Source organism: Hyalella azteca, unplaced genomic scaffold (genome assembly GCF_000764305.2).
Source record: "Hyalella azteca isolate HAZT.00-mixed unplaced genomic scaffold, Hazt_2.0.2 contig6990, whole genome shotgun sequence".
NCBI lineage: Eukaryota > Metazoa > Arthropoda > Malacostraca > Amphipoda > Hyalellidae > Hyalella > Hyalella azteca.
Genome location: NW_025937129.1, coordinates 31,644 through 55,902, shown reverse-complemented (window position 1 = coordinate 55,902; position 24,259 = coordinate 31,644). Strand labels below are relative to the sequence as shown.

At 36.1% G+C, this 24,259-nt stretch overlaps 1 protein-coding gene across 1 annotated transcript in view; it reads left to right on the top strand.

Moving 5' to 3' along the window:
• Window positions 1–1,886, top strand: part of LOC108680871 (Down syndrome cell adhesion molecule-like protein Dscam2) — a 48,578-nt gene extending 46,692 nt beyond the window's left edge. The window contains exon 34 of the mRNA XM_047881082.1: window positions 1,257–1,886. Within this exon, the coding sequence (XP_047737038.1) occupies window positions 1,257–1,638 (382 nt within the window). The 3' untranslated portion in view covers window positions 1,639–1,886. The remainder of the gene's footprint in view (window positions 1–1,256) is intronic.
• The last annotated feature ends 22,373 nt before the right edge of the window (window positions 1,887–24,259 follow it).

The window sequence follows — 24,259 nt, the reverse complement described above, 5'->3', positions numbered from 1 at the left end:
GTAGAATTTTAAAGCACGCGCATGGCTTCGTCGCACAATCAAGGCTACCGCGTTTCTAGAAAGTTATTATCATTCACTTTCCCTCTCATTCATTGTCATTGTTCCTTCCCTGTATATAATAAATGTACTCCGGTCAATAAATTATTCCTGAATTTATATTTTTATTTCTGACTGACAGACTGGCAGGTGATGGCATCAATATTGGGGTTTAAAATGGACATTTCCCGTCAAAGGAGACTTGTCTGCAATTCTGAATGAAATGCTTTATTTTTGTCACCTTGCTCTTGCATAATATCAACTGTTGTGCCTTCTATCAAAGACTGAATCGAAATTACGTCATTTTTTATTCGGATAATTGACAATTATTAGGCACATGATTAACCAAAAGATATAAATTAGACTATCTACATTCAATAGTCGAAAGCAGATATTTTGAAAGACTGACAAATTTTTTACTCACTGTGATAATTTTCGATATATTTTGAATTGAATAGCAATTTATCTGAATTTTATCCTCAAATGCTGGGATTTTTCTGTAAAATTTACTTTAGTTCGGGATGTTTATATAATGGATTTAAATTTCTGATTCATCTCGGCCCGTTCCAAAAATTACCTATCGGAAGAATTTTGCGGGACGCCATACTGAACAAGGAAGGATATATAATGCACTGTAAGGAATATTTAATATTCCGAATAGTAAACAGAACGGAATTTTAGGTCTATTTCACATAACTACATGGAACGCAAATTATCAGAGACGAGTTTTCTAATACATATTTTCAGTGGCGACTTTATGAATAGGAATATTATCAGTTTCAGCGCGTTTCCTGACACGGTTTTTTGAAAATCGATGAATATTTTTTATTCTATAATTGTATTGCTGAAACATCGCCGTTTATTGATGCTTCAGCGAATTTAAGAAACATTTTTGTATTAGAATTGCAAATGGAAAAATACATTGGATGAACTTGATTAGAAATGAATACGGAAATGATGATTACTAAACTTGAAAAAAATTAATAACAATGAATTCTATGAGTCGACGAAAAAATAACGACTAGCTGTTTCCAGATGAAAATCAACAGCAAAATTTAGGCTGTCCAATTTGATTTACAATCATACCATACTTAATACAATAGATTTTTTTGATGTATTAAAATAAAAAATAGATTTTTATTTTTTGATTTGAAATATATTTGTTGATTAACTATCAAGAATATATGCCTTGCCCTCATGTATTGAGTTCCTCTTTTCAGGTCTCGCATGAGAGAGCCCGAAGTGAGCACAGGAGCGGCTTCATCGGTCCTCAAGCCAGGCTCCCAAAGTGTAACTGCCGGCGAACGCCGCCAGCAACAAAGCATTTTTCAGACCCGCCGGACTGATTTTTCTGAAGTTCCATCGTCGCAGTTCAGAGTTAATGACAGTAACGACACACAAGGTGCAAACGCAGAGCTCTTTTATGAGCGTGGAAAAAGCGACTCGGACTTTAGCAGAAATCTGGACTCCTGCGTTCAAAAACCGAAAAGGGCGACAAAAGCTGTCGCTGTCAAGCAAAAACAGGCGGGCAGTGAAGCGAAACAGGACAGAAATATGACTGGGTTCGATGTTTTAAGCAGTGATTTTTCCATAGCAGTGTGAAAAACATGATTAATACTTACTGCTTGACCAACTGCTAAGACGTAAAATATTATTTAGATGTACATGGATTGCCCGCAATTTTCCGTCAGTCTTCCTAATCCCAACATAAAATTTTACGGATCGAATGAATTTTAGCAAAATTGTTTCCTTTTTTTGGTTTTTCAATGACATTATTGCTACACAAGTTAAAATATCTGGTTTTGCTTTTATTGAATATGTGGCGGATTGTGTTTCCATCATGCAAAAATTTATATTTTTTGCGGAATTTTCTAATCAATCGACCGAAAACAATCAGTGTTGTATTGAAACATATAAATTCATTAACAACTATTAAAGGTACATATTTTTAGCCGAAATTACGTGTCCTACTTATCATTATATCAATGATCGATCTTAATACTCGGTATTAAATGACAATAACTATCAGTAAGAATTGTCGGTTTCGGTAGTGAACGAATTTGATGTTTTTCAGAAATGAGATTTTATCCCACTAGCAATGTCATTGTTGAATCAAATTTAATTTGTCATTGATCAAACTTCTAGAATAACTGTACCAGAATAAATTATTCCAAAATACTGTTTCAAATAAAAAAAGGAATTTAAAGAAGGGGTCAAGAAATATTATGTTCTTTGTATGACAACGCGTACGATGAAGATGCACGTCAAACAATGCATGGAAATAACTCGTTGTCATTGGTAACACCAAAAATAAAAATTCAGGACAACCTATCAATATAAATTTGTACTCAAGATTTTTAGAGATTCATCCTGTACAAATATCAGAACCCCAGTTTATCGTAGTTTGAATGAGATGTTTCAAGTGACATTAATGTGATGTGTAGTTCGTCGTCGGTCTGTTTCCAAACTATACATCAAGTAGCACATAAGTAATGTGGTCATAGACATGATAGAAATTCCGTTACAGACTGGAATCAATTCTATATAAATGGTTTACGTAGTTAACAGAAGTTTTATTTTCCTCTTTGTTAATTCATAACACTTGAATGTGATTTAAAAATAACATCAAATGATAATTCTAGAGGAGGTACAACGTAATATTCGCTGGCATCATGAAATTTTATTCTGATTGAATGATAATTGGAAAGCCCCAAGTTTTTGAAAAATGATAAAAAAGGAAAAATGGGAAATAAAACCTGGTGATAAACTCATGTTGAAGTAGCAAAACATTTCGAATGACATGATTTATCATGTAAGAAAGGCTGCGTTGCACTGATCGACTCCACTTGTATGAAGACAGCGTTGATATTCCCCATGGCTTTATTAAGTAAACGAATTGGCTTCGCATTCATCCATTGCTTTCCGAATTCATCCAAAAAATGCAACGTGGTCAATCCAGCCCGGTATATTATGCACGGATGTGGTTTTGTATTCGTTTATTGCATTCCGGCCTAAAGTAAAAGAAGGCAAATCTCAATTGGTTTATCATACAACTGAAGTGGCTTTGCATTCACCTGTTGCTTTCAGATCAATGCAGCAGCTGAGACCAGGACCCAACATCCATGAAGCATTCGCTTCGAGCGGTTTTCTTAAGAATTTTGAAGGAGTTTAGACTCGGGACTCATTTCCGCTTGGAAGACGGGATCATTTCCGAGCGTCTGATTCGTAACGACGTTTAGACGACTTCAGGTCTTGAAGCATTTCAGGGACTTCAGTTCCGTTGTTCTCAGTTCCGAGAGCAACGTTTCTTCACAATTATGGCATGACCTTACAGGTTGCGGAATTCAAGGAAAAGCACAAAATGAACCCCGAAGCGTTGCTTGGCAACCTAAAATCCTTACTGAGTATTGTTGCGCCTTGGTCTTTGCGGAGACTGTAACTTCGTTGCGGAAGAGTGGAGTTTGAACTGCATTTGAGCCGTTTTGGATAGATTGTTCTTGGAATACTGGCATACTATTCCTCGTTCTAATACCAGCGATTCTTGATATAACGAAAAATTTGTAAATTTTTTAAATAATTCGAATTAATTTTCTTTAGACTATGACTTAACTGAACGCGAGTCACGATTTTACTAATAGTGAATCTGACAACATATAATTAACAAAATATTTTCGTTTAAAAGCACACGAGATTGGTCGAGGCCTAATTATCCGTTCTTAAATCGGACGAAATATATATTGAATGCATGATATATACGAATTAAATGGTACAAATTTAACCGTTTTTCAGCATGAGGACGAACTTGCGGTGCGTGTTCTTGATGCTTGAGTAATTTAGTTCATAAACAAATAGGAGATAAAATCTCACAAAGCCTTGCAAAGGTACTGATTGCGATGAGTATCAATTAAACAATTAGTTTTGAATTGTTTTTAAACTATGGTTTAAATGGTTTCTACTATAAGAAGAGTATAAAAGACCATATAAAAAATCAAGAGGAAGTATTTCAGTATACATATTTAGGATTTAAACTACTAAACAAAACCATCGCAATATAAAAAGTACAATAAGAAAAAATATAAAGCAAAGGGAAAATGGTAGGTTAGTGTGTGTTTTTGGCGTCGCTGGCACTCCATTCGCTGACACTTGGCGATGATGCACGACCGCCCAAAATAATGGTTCTGCAGGGGCTTATATTGCCGCCATTGTTGAGTGTCTAATACTGCCGTTTAATAACGTCGGTATAACGTAATATTGAAAATGGTAGGTTAGTGTGTGTTTTTGGCGTCGCTGGCACTCCATTCGCTGACACTTGGCGATGATGCACGACCGCCCAAAATAATGGTTCTGCTGGGGCTTATATTGCCGCCATTGTTGAGTGTCTAATACTGCCGTTTAATAACGTCGGTATAACGTAATATAATAAAATAATATAAATATAATATAATATAACGTAACGTAATATAAAAACGGCAGATGAAATATTAAGATTGTTTATATGGTATTTGTTTTGCTTTATTATGCTGCTACTATTTAAGAAGAAAAAAAACACAATTTTAGGTGAATTGGAGAATAGATAAATTATTGTCGAGTACGTTTCATTCGAAAATATTTGACATATCGAATTAAGGGAAATGCTTTAAAGCGTACAGGTATTGAGATCGGAATTCGAATCTTGATTAATAATATTTCTCTGCAACCTTTTAAAAGATTAGAGACAGGATTTACGATATCAAAGTGAGTATTGAGAACTTAATATGTGATACTAGTACGATGAATGATGTACGATAAATTTTACATGAAAACCGCGATTATGAGGCCCATAAACTGGCCGATCCTTCCTGGCGAAAATAAAACGTATTTTATGGCAAGGTGGCGACCACCGCCACAGCTTCTGTGCCGGAAAATGATCCCGTATGTCATGTAGATAAGAAATTTTACCCTCCGTTCGGATCCTAAAAGTAGGATGGCTTCAGCAAAACGACTTACGACCCTCATGCGTGGCTGAACCTAAAGGGTAGATTCTCGTTTACAAGCGCTCACTTGGCCTAAACGAGGAATAAAAGACTTTTTTTGTGTGTTAAATCTNTAACTATTATGCCAAAGTAGAAACTTCAAATTCTTTTTTCAAACTGTTTTTTTAAACAAGAGAACGATTTATTCAAGGATTTTTAAGAAATTGATGTCCAGCGTTGAAATTCAAAATGACATGCTTTTTATTATGGAACACTGAACGAATAGAACTTTACCGAGGAAATTCCTTGTAAACGATATGAGGAAAATATAACAAGGCTCCAGGAAATGTTTGAACTCGGGACTGTCACGCTTGAGTTCAATCCGATTCTACAGTCGAACATTTTCTATTTTGAATTTTATCGAACGAATTGGAAATTTTTGCTCGCAGTCAGCCGGTCTTGCAGTACTTGTTTAAATTGGACCGTAGTTGCATGTGAGTGGGAACCATACAATTGAGCAGGTTAGGAAAAATTTTTTTACTCAATGCTTTCTTATAATTCAGCCATAGGAAATGCCTTGCATTGATGGATTAAAGCTAGGCGATGAGAGAAAAAAAATAATTTTCGATATTTTTAATAGTGATTTTTGACGAATTTCAAGACCTGAATAAAGTTTTCTTTCTATGACTAGAACGATGATAATATACTGATAAAATCATTTGTTAACGATAATGGGTTATGAAAACGAAAAAAAGATCACCTAGAACATATAATTTATAATGTAATTGATTCAGTTGGCCTCTAGCGAGGCCAGCCTCAGAATAATCCAGTCATGGGTGGGATTTATCCTAAGTGAAACCTGAGCCTTCCCTAAATGACAGTGCGTCCATATTGTTGAAATACCAATTACCGAGCTAAATCCATATTTAGTTGCAGAAATGAACATGGCGGATCTTTTTGAGGGAACGAAAAAACACGTACGTGTTTTCAATGAAAAAATCACACGACGCGAAATTTTTCAATTTTTCAATAATATATTCCAAGAAGAACTTTGGAATAAAGGCTTTGTCGAAGTGTTTTTGATTGTTCTTTTATTTGCTTACAAATTGTTGGCGTTGTTTATCTCACAATATTCGATAAAACGATACAGCACCATTCGCTCAGTTGAAAGCCGCTCAATGATCAGATACTATATACTATGTAGAAATATTTTTAATTCGAAGTTCCTGCATCCTTCAACAACATATCAAACGAACATTAGAAAATCAGCCCAACGTCTCGTCGGAGTTGCACGAAGGATTATTTAAAATAAAATTTATAAGACGTCAGCGAGGGAATTGTTTCGCAATGTGTACTGTATTACTCAGCGAACGAATCGCACATTCGTCAGAATACCTGCTATGTACTCAGTCCCACTACCAATTTCAAACCACATATTTACAAAGATTTTATACCAGTGTCCAGTCAATGAATGTACCTGATAATTATTTAATTGTCATGGTATTTCTTTAATACCACTAATGTTCTACGCTATATATTAAAAGCAACACCATACGTAGATTACTACGTTCATTGCTCTGTCCTTTAATATTGAAAGGAAATTAAATTTTTATTTAGTTAACGCCGCAATGAATCCGAAAAAAACGAAGGCCTAAAGCAGCTTGATATTATATAAAAATGAGAAAAGTAGCTGCAAAATGTTTGATGACGTAAGCCTTCTGAAGTTTAGCTAAGCCACATGAGCTTAAATGAAAAATATCTCAATTTCGTTCCCTAATCTAACTGACTTTAAAGCGGCATGAAGATCTTCACACATTTCTTTCAGCAAGCGCTGGTATTTATTATACTTTTAACTTGAAATCTCACTAAAAAAATTATTAGGCTTCGATTCAAGAGACTTTGTCCCATTTTTATGGGATCTTGGCTCTCGAAGAAGCCATTCTAGTGTTCTGTTGTTGAGAGCTTCTGAAGTGCGCCAAATATAGCATTGTAGGATCAGCTCGGCCCAGAAACTTTTAAAAATCGGCCGTCAAACTTTCTGCATCCTTCAAGGTGTCGTTAATACTCTGCAACAGTTAGCTTGTATAATTCAGAAAAAAATTGTTTGTACGAGTTATATTTCAACTGACCATGAGTTGATTCTATTAGTAAAAATAACTATCCGCAACGAGGAGTCGGAGATTCATAATTGGATGTCAAAATCAAAATTTTTATACAATATTGTTCTTTAAAATAATATGTGAAGCCATTCATGTGGTACTTCTGCTCATCAAATTGAACTTTCGTATAAATATGAGCCAATATTCGGATATATGACTTGTGTGATGTGATAATAATGGAACCGCTTATGGCAAATTGAAATAAATGTTTCAAACTTCCATGATTTTTGGAGGTTACACGGGAATTGAACGAGCGTGTTGCTTTTGAGTCGAGTAAAACGTCTGGCAGCGTTACTTTTAACTGAACTTACAGTTGGCTTTGGTCCTTTCGTTGGTCTCATCCAAAGCGTTCTAGCAGTTACAAAAGCTTTCTCTTGTACTGTTTGAACAACGATGTGAGACCGCCAGAGTCAACAGCAGCTCGCAAAAGCCAGCCATGTCGGTAGATTCACTCGAAACAACAACGGCCGTTGAAACTGCAAATCACCAAACCGGTGTTTACACTCGACTGAAATGTCTCGCACATTGTTTCATTTCGGAGGCGATTCAGATAAGAACGGTGGTTGCAGGGAGCAAAGTTCAATGCCATTGGGAAAATTTTTCAAATTGTGGACCAACGCTTAGTTTACTAGTGAAAAAAATATTCCATGTATCGCTTAATCGAAAACGTCATATATATGTTCATACGAGAGACCGTCCCACATAAGATTCGATAAGCGATTCAGATAAGAAAGGTGGTCGAATTAAGGGAGCAAAGTTCAATGCCATTTGGAAAATTTTCCAATTTGTGGACCAACGCTAAGTTTACTCATGAAATTAATTTTTCTTGTATCGCTTTATCAAAAACGTCATATATTTGTTCATACAAAAGACCATCCCAGATAAGATTCGATAAGCGATTCAGATAAGAAAGGAGGTCGAAGGGAGCAAAGTTCAATGCCATTTGTAAAATTTTCCAATTTGCGGACCAACGCTAAGTTTACTCATGAAATTAATTTTTCATGAATCGCTTTATCAAAAACGTCATATATTTGTACATGCGAAAGACCATCCCAGATGTTTCAGTGTATACTGTCAATGACAATAAACGTGGGGAAATGTTTCAAGTGTTTCTCAATTAAGGACAAAATCTGATGAAAGACACGAGTGCAATAGACAAAGTTCAGTTCAATCTAATGAGTTTCGTGTCTCGAAAATTTCCGACACTGCGTTTTGACTGGCGTTCGGCCGTCACGCAAGCATATTGTGCCGGGAGCCTCGAGTCAAGATGAATGACAGGCGTTAATTGTTGCACTGACGCAGTGTGAGAAGAACGGCCGAAATTGACAATTCTGACGACTCAATTACTGAAACTATCGCACAGTAAAGAGGCGTGTATCATGAATATAGTAATCGATGAAGGTACAACACAGATTGATTAATTGATAATATAGGAAATGTCTCCCAAATCATTTCATTCATAGTTGGCATTAGGCGACCTTACTTGGATTTTTTAATTTTAATCGTTAAATTCGTATATAAATCATATTTATATGGTAAAGCATTAATTTTGATAACGCATGCAAACAATAATATTTGGGAAATATAATTTGATCGGTAAATTTTTGTTTTTCCATCGTTAAAGTCTGAGAGCCGGATAAAATGTAAAATTTGATTTCTCTCTTAAATCTAATATGTCAAAAAATTCATGACAGTACAACAAATGCTAAATATACTCCTGATGAAAAGACACAGGAAATCTTGACTGTCTGGCCGGTAGCATTGTTCGTTAGAGCGGTTTCGACCAACCCGACATTTCTGCAACCTGCGATTGTTGTTGCAGAAACATTTGATGAAGTCATCCCGCTGTCTTGAGAACGGACATTCGCGACGCCTGTTGAAAGCTGCAGTCGAGCCCGGCGCTGCTCAGGCTATCGGTAATCGAATCACCGACTCTGTCAAACTTTTCGATTTCCGCTGAAGTTTGGAAGCAATTTCAGGCGCCCTCTGCAAACTGCTGGCGTGCCCTCAAAATGCAGTAACCGCACAGGGCTGACTTTGGACTGCGAAAAATCACCACATATGAAGATAATTATTCACTGGTAGGCGAAAAAATTCCAGTTCTGAATTTTAAAATTGTTTTAGTTTTATGCTCTCATATTTCAGTAATACTTGAAATTTTCATGTTTCAGATATATAAAGAGCTATGAAATCCAGCTACAAAAAATGAAACACAAAGCGCTTCCTAGCATAAACAGATTGCATTTGTAATTAAATTTGTTTTATTTGTTATTTTGTTAAATTTGTTAAATTTGTTTTAGATGTTAGTGAAAAATAATATTAAAGGTAAAATATAATCCCTCTTTGATCAATTGAATAAAAAAAATTTTTCAGTCAAAATATGTTTGAAAAAATGATACGTAAAATTTAAAACTTTTTTTGGTAATTTTCAGGTATATGTTTTTCCTCTTTCCTAGCTGTTCAATTCTAGTTAGGTGTTAAGATGAAAACATGTTCTATACATTATTTTGAAAATAAAAGAGAATGAGATGGGAAGAGAACAAGAGGGGACGTGTTGAGAGTCCTTCTTCTCCTCTGCCTGTAGACTTGATTAACACTTGGAAAGATCTCAAGTCTTTTGGAGTTTCTCAGAAACTCTCATATGAGAAGAGTATAAAAAGCTGAAACTTATTTACTTGCCGAGGAAGTGTGTGACATGTATGAGAACAAATTCAGACCGCGCCCGAGAGATTTTCAGCGATGGTTTTTCGAAATAAAACATTTACTATCGATTATTAAATGGTTTATACTGATCAATATACTATGACATTGAATATAAAATTGATCTCATTTGTGATAATAAATGAAATTAAGCGAATATTAATTAAATTAGGACTATGTTTCTGGAGAAGTAAAAATAATTGTCAAAAAGTACTTCACATGCATTGGACAAAAGTTTTGAAATGAAATAAAATTCAGCGGCATGATTGATTAATACTTGTAAAGAAAGACGTCAATAATTCAATTTGATTAGAATGCGGTAATCCTTTAGATTAAGTGCATCCAAAAAAGTTTTTTTTTATTTTAACTATATGTTTTTTTGGGTGTAGATAAAGAATCTGAAATCCGTTTTTGGCGGTCGGCATCAGAAAACCGATTTTTTCCCCCGAGGCTCTAATTCGTCAAAAAAAAATCGGGAAAAAATCGGCAAAATCGGCGAAACAAAACTAACCTAACCTAACCTAACCTAACCGTGGTTGCAATGTTGTGGTTGCCTGCAATGTCGTGGTTGCAAGAGTATAAGGGTCACCGAGGGTAAATTGAAAACGCTATAAATCCACGGATATTGGGGCCAAGATTTAACTTACACTTTACCTCAGAAAATATATAAAAATCGGCATACATAAAAATCGGTTTTCCGATGCCGACCGCCAAAAACGGATTTCAGATTCTTTATCTACACCCCAAAAAACATATAATTAAACAAAAAAAAAAAAACACTTCTTTTTTGAATGCACTTAATCTAAAGTAATACCTAGAATGCTAATGGCAATGGCTGCTCATCGTGATATGATAGAATGGATCAGAACTTTCAAGTCACTTTAATTATATTAGATTATCGCGACCTTCGGGAATTTCTATAGCAATATATTTTGAAACATATAACCACTACCTCGACTTCTTTTTTGTTCTGAGAGGTACTAAAGTTGAGCAGAACCCAGTTTTCACATGGGTAACTTTTCATAAATTCAACATAAGTTTTCAAATTAGGTAGGTGGCAAATTTATTCCTATTCCTTGCCTTAGACATCACACCTTTGATCAAAGTAAGTGTTCGTTACGAGAAGCGTTCAGAATGAGACAAACTTCAAATTATTCATTGAATTTCTCTCGCTTACGATTAAGTTATCGACAATCTCTCCAAATTGAGTGAAGGAATAGGAAACTATTCGGAGCAACTTAATTAGGTTCATATACCAGCTGAAGTTCAGCCACGGCGGAAATCCCGTTAGTAGGGAAAAGGCCATGTAAATACTGAAGGGCAACATCAATGAAATGCGTGCCCTTTTCATATTCTAGCAAAAATTTATTTTTCGAATTACATAATCGTTCATAGAGCTTTGTCACTTTATCACTTAATAGTCAAATCGATTACAAAGCGATAAATATGGGAAAACAATAGTGCCATTCTACTTTCGATAATAGATTAACTCATTCGATCTAACGCGCGAGACGTTAACTTATGAGGTCGAATTCTGGGCGAACAGATTTCGAATTTATTAGAAGTTCATTTAAAGTTTTTCAAAGCGAATTACACTAAATTTTGCTGTATCATATAGCGAATTGATCGTCATATTGAGAATCACGAATTAAAGCTCAACCATGGTGAATTTTCCATCCACAGCTACCTTTTCATTCGAAAAAGTACATACTTATAAGGAGAAATTCTGCATAATTTATCTAATAGTAACTTTAATCATGCGTAAGCGTTCAAGAAATTAATTCGTGTTTCTAGTTAAAACTTGTGTGCATTAACCGGAATGACTTTCCAAGCTGATCTAAGAAACTATGAATGGATTGCCTGCACTTGAGTTTTATTTACTGAGAGCCATAATGGAAAAAATAAGTTAAATCGTTGGGAAAAGGCAATATGTTAATGCTCTGGAATTCTTCGCTCACGGTAAAAATTCCAGCGCTCCACACAAGTGCGCGTGCCATTTGTTTATAAATGCACTAGTTATCATTCTAACTTCTGTTAGCTCAGAAAATATCCAGTTTATTGTATAACTAAATGCTTTATGCAAGATCCTGCTCTTAAATTGAGACCACAAAACGCATGTTGCCCCTAACTGCGGCGCTGGCACATTGCAATTGTTAACTAGAATGAATGAATACCATTTCAGCTGGAACTAGTCTCGTTCTTACGGCTTTATGAATGTAACTCGGAGGAACATGGATTAGAGTTGCAGCACAGACAGGCCGTGTGTGTCCAGAAGCGCAGTCCGACACGGCTTATTGCCTCCCTCTAACCCAACTTGATGGACCAATAAACTCTTGAAGCAAGCGCCAAAGTTGGGCGCTCTGCGGAATCCCTGACATGTTTATCAAATCACGAAGCTTGTGAGATAAACTGGAATGAATAGCCCGTCACGGCCGCCTGGCTTTCGGGCAGCTGAATACATGAGAGGTTTGAGCCAAATTATTACGCCTGTTCCGTAAAATCTGAGGCTTTACTCAAAAAGTTAAAACCTAGAGACTGTCTTGAAATACAGAACTTGTCATTTGGTCATTCAACCTTCGAATAGCACCCTGTATTATTACGTACATAATATGTCAGCAAGAGGAGGTGATCGCGTGTGTATAGAGAGGTATTTCGGACAAATAAATTTTACTCATACGGAAAGCAGGAACTATGTCAAGGCAAACATGCAATCAAGATCATATTTACTTAGGTGAATAGGAGAGAATTTAAATATTAAGTGTAATTACACTGGCTCGCATTCGAGTTGCAAGCTATGCATGATATTTGACGGTTTAACCATTATTGTAGACCCTGTATATTGAATTCATGTTCAAGGATCGTGCGTTGTCAAAGGCAGTAAAAATAATCCGATATTACAGTGTCTGAATGCTAGGAATGTTGGCAGTTCATTCGTTTCTCGAGACAGCATTGGAGTTCATTAAGTGGCTCCCGAGGCAGACGCAATAATGCAAATGCGCGGTACAACAAGTAGGGATTTTTACCGCAAGACGCGCGTCGACTTACCGGGCACCCAATGCTGTTTATGCTTATGTTTACACGGCCCAAAATTTGAGACGGTGGATAGGTGGCCGTCAAATGAAACGTGGTTGGCCAAAATTAAATCGGATAGAATTTAAAACAGTGAGTCTGAATACTGTACTGTGCTGAGCTCGGCAGAATTTTTCCAATTCCACGGAAGTCGCACATTTTTCTGCAGCGCTGGAATTCAAGCCTTCGGTAATTTTATCGCAAGACTGGATAGAGGTTATGAAAAAAATTTTGTACCTATGAAAATTAATGACAACTAAAAGACTAATCCCGCGATATTTTCTAACAGTTATTATTTCATGCAACTTTGTCCCTCTTGTTTGTGTCCTTCTTATTATATACATATTTATGTCCCTCCAAATATATAAATAGAATTATCAAAGTAGTTTGCGCCCAAGTGATTAAATCATTTCCAGTTCTATCATTCCCCGTGATCGAATGGTGGAATTCAATAGCCCACTCAGACAGAAAAGTTGAAATGGTCAGTGGCGTTTGCAGCCCAACTCCCAATTACTGGATTTCGATGACCTGCGCTATTCAAACCCATTGTCAGTCTGGTAGGCTTGCTCCTGACCAAACATCTCTATACCAGGTACGATAATCGGTCAGCATTTTGCTTGGAATATGAGGTATATACATATGTACTGAAATATTTTGAGCCAATATGTGAAAATTGAGCTTAATTATAAACAAGTAGATGCCGAATTATTTTCATTTGACCATCGTACAAATAACTTGCATGTATTTTTGTGAGGTGTATAATCTTGGAATACATCCATGCCAGCACTGCGCTGATCTTAAGGTAAGTATCAAATGAAAAATATTCTTTCAAAAGCTAGTTTTAGATGGTGATAAACATCAACTCAATAATAATTTTCAAAATAATAATTACCAAACTTTGATATATATAAATGCACAATATACGTTGAAACTTATAACAGTGTATTGTGAGCAATTTTATAGAGCGACTATCATACAGAAAATGTTATTTCTCTTTCTTCGAGCCAAGTCGTAGAAATAATCGGATTCGCTGGACAGCATCTGCAAAATTTTAAGCAAGTCAACTTTTAACTTTTGAGTCGAGACAGAACGAGTCCTGCGAAGTCGGACAATTACTAAGGAACTTCCGGAGATGACCTGAGGATGTTCTCGGTTTCGCCACAGAAATGAAATTGTGAAATGAAATGAACTCAAAACTTTTATCCTTTCGTCCCCATGGGACAAACATAAATCAAAGAAAGCACACTGCATGAGCTAGCCTGATAATATTCCAAGAGCAAAAAAAAAAAAAGCTTTCAAGTTTAAGAAGGCTCTTAACAGTGTTATTATATTAACAATAATTCGAGTTGCTCTGGACCTAATGGCGAACGGTTTCGAACCGCATGTTAAAAATTGAAACGGTATATATTTTATGCCTCTTAATATTATCTTTTATTTCTAACAAAGTTTCTTCTGTTTCTAAAAAAAAATTTATAAAATTTTCATTGAATTTCTGATGGGGAGACGATTCGAATACAGTAGATGAAAACAGATTTAATTTCGAGTATGAGTTGCAATTATTATTCGACAATCAAACATTTTATTTCTCGAAAATTCGGTTACTGAATCCCCATCTTAGCTGTGGCTGACGTAAATTTCCAATTGTGGAAATCTGGTACAAGTCAATAACTCGTTTGGCGCAGCAGACAGTCGCAGAAATTGAACTTTACGAGTTATCTCTTGCTCGTTTCCGGCTGTACTCGGCCAAGCTGATATTTGCTGACGCGGCCACCGAGATATTTCGGTTGCAGCCGATCTGCAATGGCGGTTTATAGCAACGTAAACTTGGAACTGTACGGCATAATGAAACGGATGTGTTCCACGCCCTGCAAAACTTGGAGCTTTTAATACATTGGGATTGCTATAAAATATGTCGTATTTGGAAATTCTGCTCTTTTGCTTTGTGCTGCCAGCTAGATATATCAAACGAAGATACTTTGAATCACGTTTCGCTTGTAAATCGAATAAAATAAAATAACAGTGCAGCTTATATTAAAGGGGTGATATTAGTTTAATCTATAAATAAATTTTCACTCCATTCGTTTAGCAGGAATCTTGATACTTCAAAACCATTTCAACATTCGTTCAATTTGATAATAGGAGAATGCGAGGAGCCAAAATTAACCCATTCTATATTTTCCTAAGTTCTGAAGCCATTTGCAAGTTCTGAATGCAGTGAGTTCAATAAATAAGACAATTTTATAAAAAAAATGTCTTATTTTAATCATGACATTGCACGTATCATGTAAACTCAGTGAGCCCTCGCTTGAGATACAAAGTAATTGGTGTCTTTCGTCTTAAGGATACTTAAAAAGTTGTTGACTTTCTTTGGTGATTCAATAGTGCCGAAGGAGCTAGAAAACTGTCTCTAGTGCCGTATTTATTTAGCCTCGATGCTAGCAGACGGTCAGCAAAACTTCCTTTCAATGCTCCAGGGTCCATATTTTAGATCGTTATAGTGGCAAGGGACTTAACTTTTCTCTGAGCAGAGAAGCGAGAAACTTAGCGTTGGCCGAATTCATCATGCCGAATTTACAAAATACTTGAGTTCAGAAAATGAAGTGATATTTTAAAATGTTTCAGTACGTACAGATGCACATTTAAATTCGATTAGAAGTTAACCCTTCAACTTGTATATGAATAACTGTTTCTATATTGCCCACCAATTCATGGTCTACTTAAAATATTTTAAAGACATATATATGCCTAGTAACAACTTGAAATCAAGTATTTTCCCGATTTTAAACGTGTATTTCAGTAATAAATAGAATCTTCTTTCATCTTAAGTTAAATCATCACTTTGATCACCGCTCCAGGTGAGTTAGAATTATCATGGTCACATCACGAACATAAGCGCCGGAATGTCTTCCTCATTTACGTTAAATTGCCTTGTATAGTAAACGAATAGTCTACCTCCGTCGTTACCCAACCCATTGCAGCGCTTCCATGCAATGGGTAAAGTTAAAGTTTGTGGGCCTCTGGGCATTTACTGCAAAAATAGCGACTGTTGGTACGACGAAGTCACTTCACTGAAGTCTACGGGTGTTAACACCCTGTCTCGCTCGTCGTTCCCACAGGTGCCGTTTCGTTCCAAGAAATGACTGAGACTGGCAGTCACCAAGTTATTTCCACGACTGCCACCGAGGAATAGAAATAATATTAAAAATTGTGTTTCCACTCACTCTGAATCCTATTACATAGTGAGTCATGATTTATTTGCTACACTTTTTGAAAAGAATCAAGTTTTCGTGAAGAAATACATAACAAAACAGGCCTGTAACATAAGCTTCAAGTGTAATAAAATAAAATTATTTGAATTTGAGTTTAAAGAGCAACATTTAATAAAATCTCAGCACAGCTTGAAATGCAGTAGTGAAAGCAGCATAATCCCAGGCTCGCTCAATGTAACTTGAGTGTCCGTTCAACTGATCACTTTTCCTGAGGTCGCTATTGTTTTTATGTAAATAGAATATGGATGTAGTTTAAATCCAGGTGCCCAAAGATTCAATCAACTGTCAACACGCTAATTTCATGAAAATATGATGGTTAAATCCCTATTTGAGCACAATGAATAACTGTTACAGAATGAAATAGATTAAAGTGGCACACCTGCCTACGAAAATATAATTTTTTTAAATGAATTTGAAGAGCGCTGGATAAGTTAAGCAACCAATTAAATTGAGAACCCTAGATATCTCAAATAATATTGGTACTATGTCTAAACATTGATTGGATATCTGCACGATATATTAGATGACATTCATAGTATTACTTCTCACTTTACATTAAAATGATGCATCAGCGAGTCAATAGATATATTATGCAACGCGAGGTATGCAGGTGACCGCTCTCTTGTCTTTTGTGTGCTCTAGAGCGTCCGGAGATTGAATTGTTGCGAATTCTAGGAATTAATTATGTTTCCTGAATTAATTTGCCACTTTGTGTCTTAATTTGTCGGTAGGATCGCCAGTTGTTCACTGAAATATATCTGATGTGTTTTTTGAATACCCATCGGAAAATGAGTTATGCACGTTGTTCATTATAAATTAATTACAATAAATTTTCCATTTAAGGACAAAATTTTGTCGAATTTTCTGAGAGGTGAATGAATTTTGTGTGTCGAATTTGTCGAATGAAAAGCGTGTTTCAATTACTCATACGCTGGCTAGTCATTTATGTGGCTTGAAGACTAAAGTCTTCACTGCAAGTTTTAGAAATACATGCAAGTTATTTGTACGAAGGTCATATGGAAATAAATCGGCACCTACTTATTTATAATTAAGCTCAATATTCACATATTACTCAAAATATTTAGGCGCATAATAGTGGTAATCCAGTGTGAATATTATCATCCGCCATAATGAAAACGCCAGCCTGCTGCAATATTCCCAAGCTGCCGTGTAAATGTTCGCTTTTTAAAGGACGTCAGATATGCCGCTGTATGCCCTACAAGATCGAACAATGCCATGGCTCTTGGAAATAGTTTGTTCCCATCTCGGTAGCAGCACTTTAGTGAGTTGGTCATCTCGCCTAACGACCTCCTTCTCCAACAGCCAGACGGCACCTCCGTGCTAAGACGCTGCTGTATGCGGTGCACCGAAGCACCTTCTTCATAGCTCTTTGCGATCATTCTGGTGATTTTCAGTGCTAGAAGTTCCTTGGAAAACTGTCTTTGACTTTCAATAATCGTAAAATTATATTACCTGAGAATAGGAAGAAGGCATGAATAAATTTTGGGTCCTTGCTCCGTGTTTGATACTGATTTGCATGTTGCATATCTGGAGAATTCCCGGTGGAATTTCAAGAAAAAACTGCTATGAAAGAATAGAATTTATATTTATGTGTTAGTATGCTATCACTTGTTGAACTGAAGTTATGAAACATGCTAGTTCTGCTCTAAATGATGTTTAATATCATTATGAATTTTTCAACAGCATTCATGATTATTTACATGCATGTAGTTATGATTAATAAAATATATTAACAAAAATTACAAAGCTGTTTACTGATGCTGAATATGAAANTGTTAAATCATTGCTCAGATATTTAGAACTCTTACCTAACTACTGGTGCATGTCGTTGAATATATGAATATTCAAGTGAGAAAGATCATTTGTACCCACACTTTTTGTAAGCTCGGTCGTTGCGCCGGCTCGAAACACAAATGCCCCGCAATATTTTGCGTGTTGCCGTAAAAGCCAATGAAATACTAAAGAAATAAAGGCGTCGTATCTTCTCTGTTAAGAGACCAAAACGAGCGAAGAGACTCGGAGACGCACAAACTCCGGCGCTGTCGCAACTATAGTCTGCTTTAACGTCCGACCAAATGGGCTTATATCTTAGCCATTTATTTTGTTAGCTAATAAAAAGGGCGCTTGGATCGTTATGGATACTATTGCTTTTGATATAAAAACTGTATTATTGCACCAATGAAATTTATCGGGAGGCAATTTGCTGAAGAAGTGTAAAATGTTTTGCAATCTCCTCGTCATAGGCGACGTGATGCTGGTGCAAACTTGTGGATGCAAGTTTTTTTTTCCGCTCACGTTACTCAAAGACAAAATTTTCAAATACCAGTGATCCCTTAATAGGTGTGGATTTAGTGTTTTCCGTCTAAACTGAGGCTATTTTATGACAACACAATTGCAACGGAATTTTCAACTGCACATCATTTAAGAAAAACACAATTTAAACGTGTGTAAAATGTATTTACAAATAGCTTGCACTGCACAGCCTATTGAAATGCATGGGCCGAGCTTTTAGCGAACTATGCTTCACGATTTTTGAACATGGAATATCTTTTTATTAGGTGAGTGTTTTTTAAGTTTTAAGAAATGTTTCAGGTGGAATTATAAAATTTAATCATTTTCCTCTCATGCAAGATAACATTCGTAAGTTTTTCCGATTTTGTTTAGGCGCGAAAAATACCACGACGGATTGACGTGTAAGGAAATTATATAATCAAAAACCTTAATTTTTCAAATAAGTGATTTTGGTAGAAATCAAGAGTGAGAATCACTATTTTCCAGATTGGGTTCTCTTTTGCTAAAAAGCTGAACTCCCTATGCGAATAATATTAATGTTACCTGTATACCGAAATTAACCGCATGTGATTGACGATACTATATTTATTCATATCCACACGTTCCTTTTTAAGGATCTGCCTAAAAAGGAGTAGTTCAGTGTAGTTGGAATCCAACCTGGCTGAAATAATATTAAAATCTGGCCTGGGGAAAGCTGCATTTTGGAGTACTGCACCTTCATGCATGATCGTTATCTATGAACGTGAATATTGATATTATTGCAGTTTATTATTCGTCAAGTTTTGCGTTGTATACTGCTTTGGTAAGGTTAGAATAATAAAAGTTTTTAATTTGTGCTTATTAATGTATTTCACAAAGGATCTGAATCCTGAATCCGAAGTTAGAGCCCGAATTAAGTTATTTCAAAATGATAAGAGTATAGAGAACTCACGGTTATATTCTTGTACGTGTTTGACTATTTGAAGTTTGTTTATTATTATAGTTTTTAAGTTTCATTTTTATTCATCCTTGATTTGCAACAATACCCACGGCAATATCATAAAAATTGAAACTTCGAAACCTTCAACGTATTGTGCTAACGATTAGACAAACATATTCAACGATTATTACGATTAGACAAACAAATTAGACAATACGATACGATTAGACAAACTAACATTAGACAAAAACATATTCAACACAAAATTTAAAACAATTCCAAGTGTTTATTTATTAATAGGGTAAATTAATTGTCTGTAAACAGCGTTTTGTGCAACTGCAACTAATAGAAAGAAACTGCTGATCCAGCCAGCTATCGTCGCGAGTTTGGAGTGGTCACCTCCGCAAGGAACAGTTCGCAGGGCAGAGGACAATCCGTCTTCTCATAACTTGGACACCTTCGACTTTGCCGCAAAGACTTGGACTTCTAACGAAAAAGTTACTCCGTGAACTAGTCTCCTACAATCCGTCATCTCGCTTCTTAATGGGAGAACTTGGTACAAGCGAAACTGTCCCAACGTCAAGACTAAGGAATGTTCTAAAACATAAGATTTCTCATGCCTTGTTCAATTTTAGTGGAGTATCAGCGGACTTTCTAGACGCTCAGCCGCCTTGCTTTGAACTTTTGCGCCATTAGGAAATTAGGGAATAATGTTTATTATTTATGGATTACTTTAGTTTGATTAAACAAAATACTCTGAATTAATAAATAACCACGGCAATTTAGAATATCGTTTGAATATATCAATCTTTATATAGAATATATCAATTTTTCACTGTCGACTTGCCATAGAATGAGTATATAATGTCTTCACCTTTACAAAGGGGCGCAGTGAATTATTCTAGAGTGATCTTGCTAGTATAAACAAATCACAACATTGGGGAAGATTATATTCAGACTTAATTCTGTGCAATAAATGGGTTAACTGTTATTCTGTTTTTAATTTTGAATTGTGAATTCCTATGAATTCAACCATGTGATAAAAATACACAGGCTATGAATAGTCTAGGATTGCAAAAATTTTTGGGAATGTGGCAAAATCCTTAATCCACAATATTTATATGAATCGTTTGATATCAATGCGATTGTACCTCATTCATTGGTGCAAGATCGCTCATGATGAAATTGAATTGAAAACTTTCAGCAACGGAGTAGAGATTTCCCTACTAACCGCTCGTGCAAATTAATTGCACTCAGGTAATGAAACAAACTAACGCCAGACCTTCCTCTGGTAAGGCCTGATGTCTAGGTGGAAAAGCTCCTGAAGAACCTCGCAGAGATTGCATAAAAAGTCGCGCTAGAGAGGCGATGGTGTCATCAAGAGGTGCAAATTACTGCTATCGTCTGGGTAATGACGAAGGGAAACTCCTGCAAAGAGAACTGAGATGAGCTCAAGTCGACTGGCCATGTCTTCCTAAGCAGTCAAGTTATGTGCTAATCTTTGGCCTTTTTTCTCCAGCCGGAAAAAAACCTTAGCTATTTTTTTCAAAATTTTTACGATTTACTTCGTAAGTGAAAATCACAGCCATATCACCAGTGTCCGGCAGTTTGGGATTTAATGACCCTCGACAAAACACTTTTATTCTTTAAAATACCACCTGCTCCTAGTGGTAAAATGGATAAATGCGAAGTAAGGATAATTTTATGAACCCATCCGACTAACTATAGCACAAAATGAAAATAATTATATTGGATCTTGATCGTAGCTTTCATCGGTCGGAAATGGGATCAGTTTTCCGCTGTTGTGATTTTGAACGGCATAATGTTTTAAATCACTCGCGAAAAATGGGAACCATCGAGAATTAAGTTCTCTCCTAAGGTGCGATGCTTGAAGAATAAACATTATTTATAAATGAGAAAAAAAAAAACAAAATGAAAAAGAAAGTAATTCGAATTCTGACAATGATTTCTAAAATGTGCTTTTCAACAATTTAAAGAGAAACTCAACAAATACTCACAATGATCATGTTTACATCGGTTTGAGGAGAACCATCCCAGTATATTTGTAGTTCCATGGTCCCCTGACTTACGAAACAAACCCACTTTTGGGAAGAAAATTGGATTGCTGCGCCCTGTCGCTTGTGAGAGGCTCTGTAGAGAGGAGCCGAATATCCTGCTGTGGGAAAAATTGATTAAAATGAACAATTGATTTTCAGCCTGCAAGAGTTTTCTTTAATATGTTACTGGGTAAAATGATGATGAATCCTATTTTCTTCACTTGATTTCAAACCTACGTTCGATCATGGAGGTAATGATTGTAAAAAAATCAACGCAAAGTTCACCAGTGCTCAGAAATTTAGCATGATACTCGAATTCTTTTGTCCAACCCGTAATGTTGAATTTTTTTGCAAAAACTCTTCAAGTACATTGCAGCATGTCGATTTGAATGGGTATTTTAATTTCGGAAAATGCACATTGAAGTAAATAATCCTTTATAGTGAGGGATTTTATGGATCTCAACGTTTAGCCGCTCGTCCAGCCAGAAGATTAATCGTTCTTCAGTACAATTTGCAAATTCGAATAATAGAATAATTCTTCAAGACAGAGATTCTGTGTTAACCGAAGACTGTAAGATCTTCATTAAATAGCGACCGCTGACAACAAAATTGCCTGAGTTGATCGCCTGCCGTTAGCGTTGAAGATCGACCCTATTTTGCCCAGTTGTTGTCTGTGCTCAAGACCAGCCACATGTGTCTTGCACGGCGCATTAATGAGATACAAGTGGCACAATAAACTCAAGTGGTATATATCTCCTGCAGACACCGGGACCAGAGAGAGAGCCGTGTTAGGTTCTTGGACGCGAGAGAAGGTCGCTATGTCAGTGTCACTTTGCCAACACAGGATACGATGTAAAACGCGGTGGCTTCTTTGCATCATGAACGTAAATTGAACATGGAGAGGAGCGGCAAAATTAACACAATATTCATAGTTTAAAAAGTTTTCTATTGTAGATGAAAATTTCGGTGACACTGTTTTCAGTTGATATTTTTTTGTTCGTGGTAGGATAGATGGTAAAATGTTCTTCACAAGATTTTTTTACGGTTTCATCATGGATGCATTAAAGTATTTTTCAAATTATGGTCGCGATTGAATGATGAATCTAGACCCATTTTTCTCTTATCAGTTATTTCTTACTTGAATATCTGAAAAATTACCAATCATACATGAAGTAGAATATTTTGATTACAGATATCAAAATATTTTACCAAAATATTCCAATAAATTAATAACAAACTTAGCCAAAACTTGGGGAAATATAATCTCAATGAAGCGTCTTGCTGCGCTTCTAAGATTGGCCTAGGAAAGATTCAGGGTCGGCCCGAGAGGTCAATTTCTTAATCAAGAAAAAGCCGTTGACAGGAAAATTGTCGCAATTGATCACCCACACGACTCCTTTGTGACACTTATTGCTGCAACAGCCAGGCTCAGACAAGAAATATTTTTGTTAATCTTTGGAAAATGCACGTGGCAGGACAAACAATAATCATTTATAATCAATCAAAAGAGACTAGTTCCTGGGAACAAAGCAAATGTAAAGATTAAATAAAACGTGTTCAATTTCTTGAGTTTCACGTATGCTAGCTCTTTACCTAAAGTCATTAACGCATTGATGTAATGTAAGAATTTTAATATTACTAATACACTAAGCTAATGAGACACTATTTCATATTAGTTTTCGTATTTCATCATTTGTTTCAACTTATCATAAGTTTATTATAGGAATCCGCGGTATACAAGATCAATCAATTCCACAGCTTTTGTAATGCTCCACAGCGAACAGACAAGTTGATCTTCGATAATGGTCTGGCCGGCTGATAATGGTTCTCCGAGACAAATTATCACGTCAAAACAAGGCCAACGTATCCGCGATGGAGTTCGTCGTTACTCGTGTTTCTTGCGCGACGTCTTGGCCGTGAGCGCCGCTGATGAATTATTGAGCTGTCAGTTCTGGAATGGCGGAAGCGTATTCGACGAGCTTCCATAACTATGGAATAATATGTAAACTTGCTAGTAGTGTTGGTAAGTTGGTCAACAATGAGTTAAAATTGGATGTATAGTGAATTATAATGAAGACTTTTACATCTGGATTAAATATTGTGTAAAAATGGTCACTCTATTATTTTATGTTTGTGGAGTCGTCAGCTTTCATGATATTATTATTTGACTGACTTAAATTGAGGAAAATACAGAATAATTTTCGAGCGAAAATTGAACTCTAAGAATATTTGGCTAAGTTAACGTCCGTAAAAAAAATTATTTCAGATGCTCGAGCCATTTTCAGCTGAGGTTTGCTATTTTTTGACTATCACATTCATAAGCATTTTTGCGCCAATGCTAATATATTCTATTGTATGAGCATACTTCTAATGTTTCGCTTACATTATTTTTGTCATTGGAAGATCCAGATAACTTATACCCATTTATCAATTAATAAAATTTTTTGAAAATGAACCTTTGTACTCATACAAATGTATTACGCTTGACATTCGCCGTACAGCGTAAGCACAATATCAAAGCCTGTGTGAAGTCAAGGTGTTCTAGACGAGTCTTTTGTGCCTACCAAAGCCGTGTGCCGCCGACCATCATCTTCATGATTGGTGTCCAAGTTTTGCACTCAGCGATGACCGTTGCCATCGAAGCACCGCACTTCATATTACTTATGAACGACGTCCACAAGCCATGGCAAGAGCTGTGCGCACTTTGCAGCCAGTACTGTTGCCTGCCGGTGGGAGGGAGGGGGCGAGCGCGTCGTATTTTTCCGTAACTCTAATGCATTCTCGA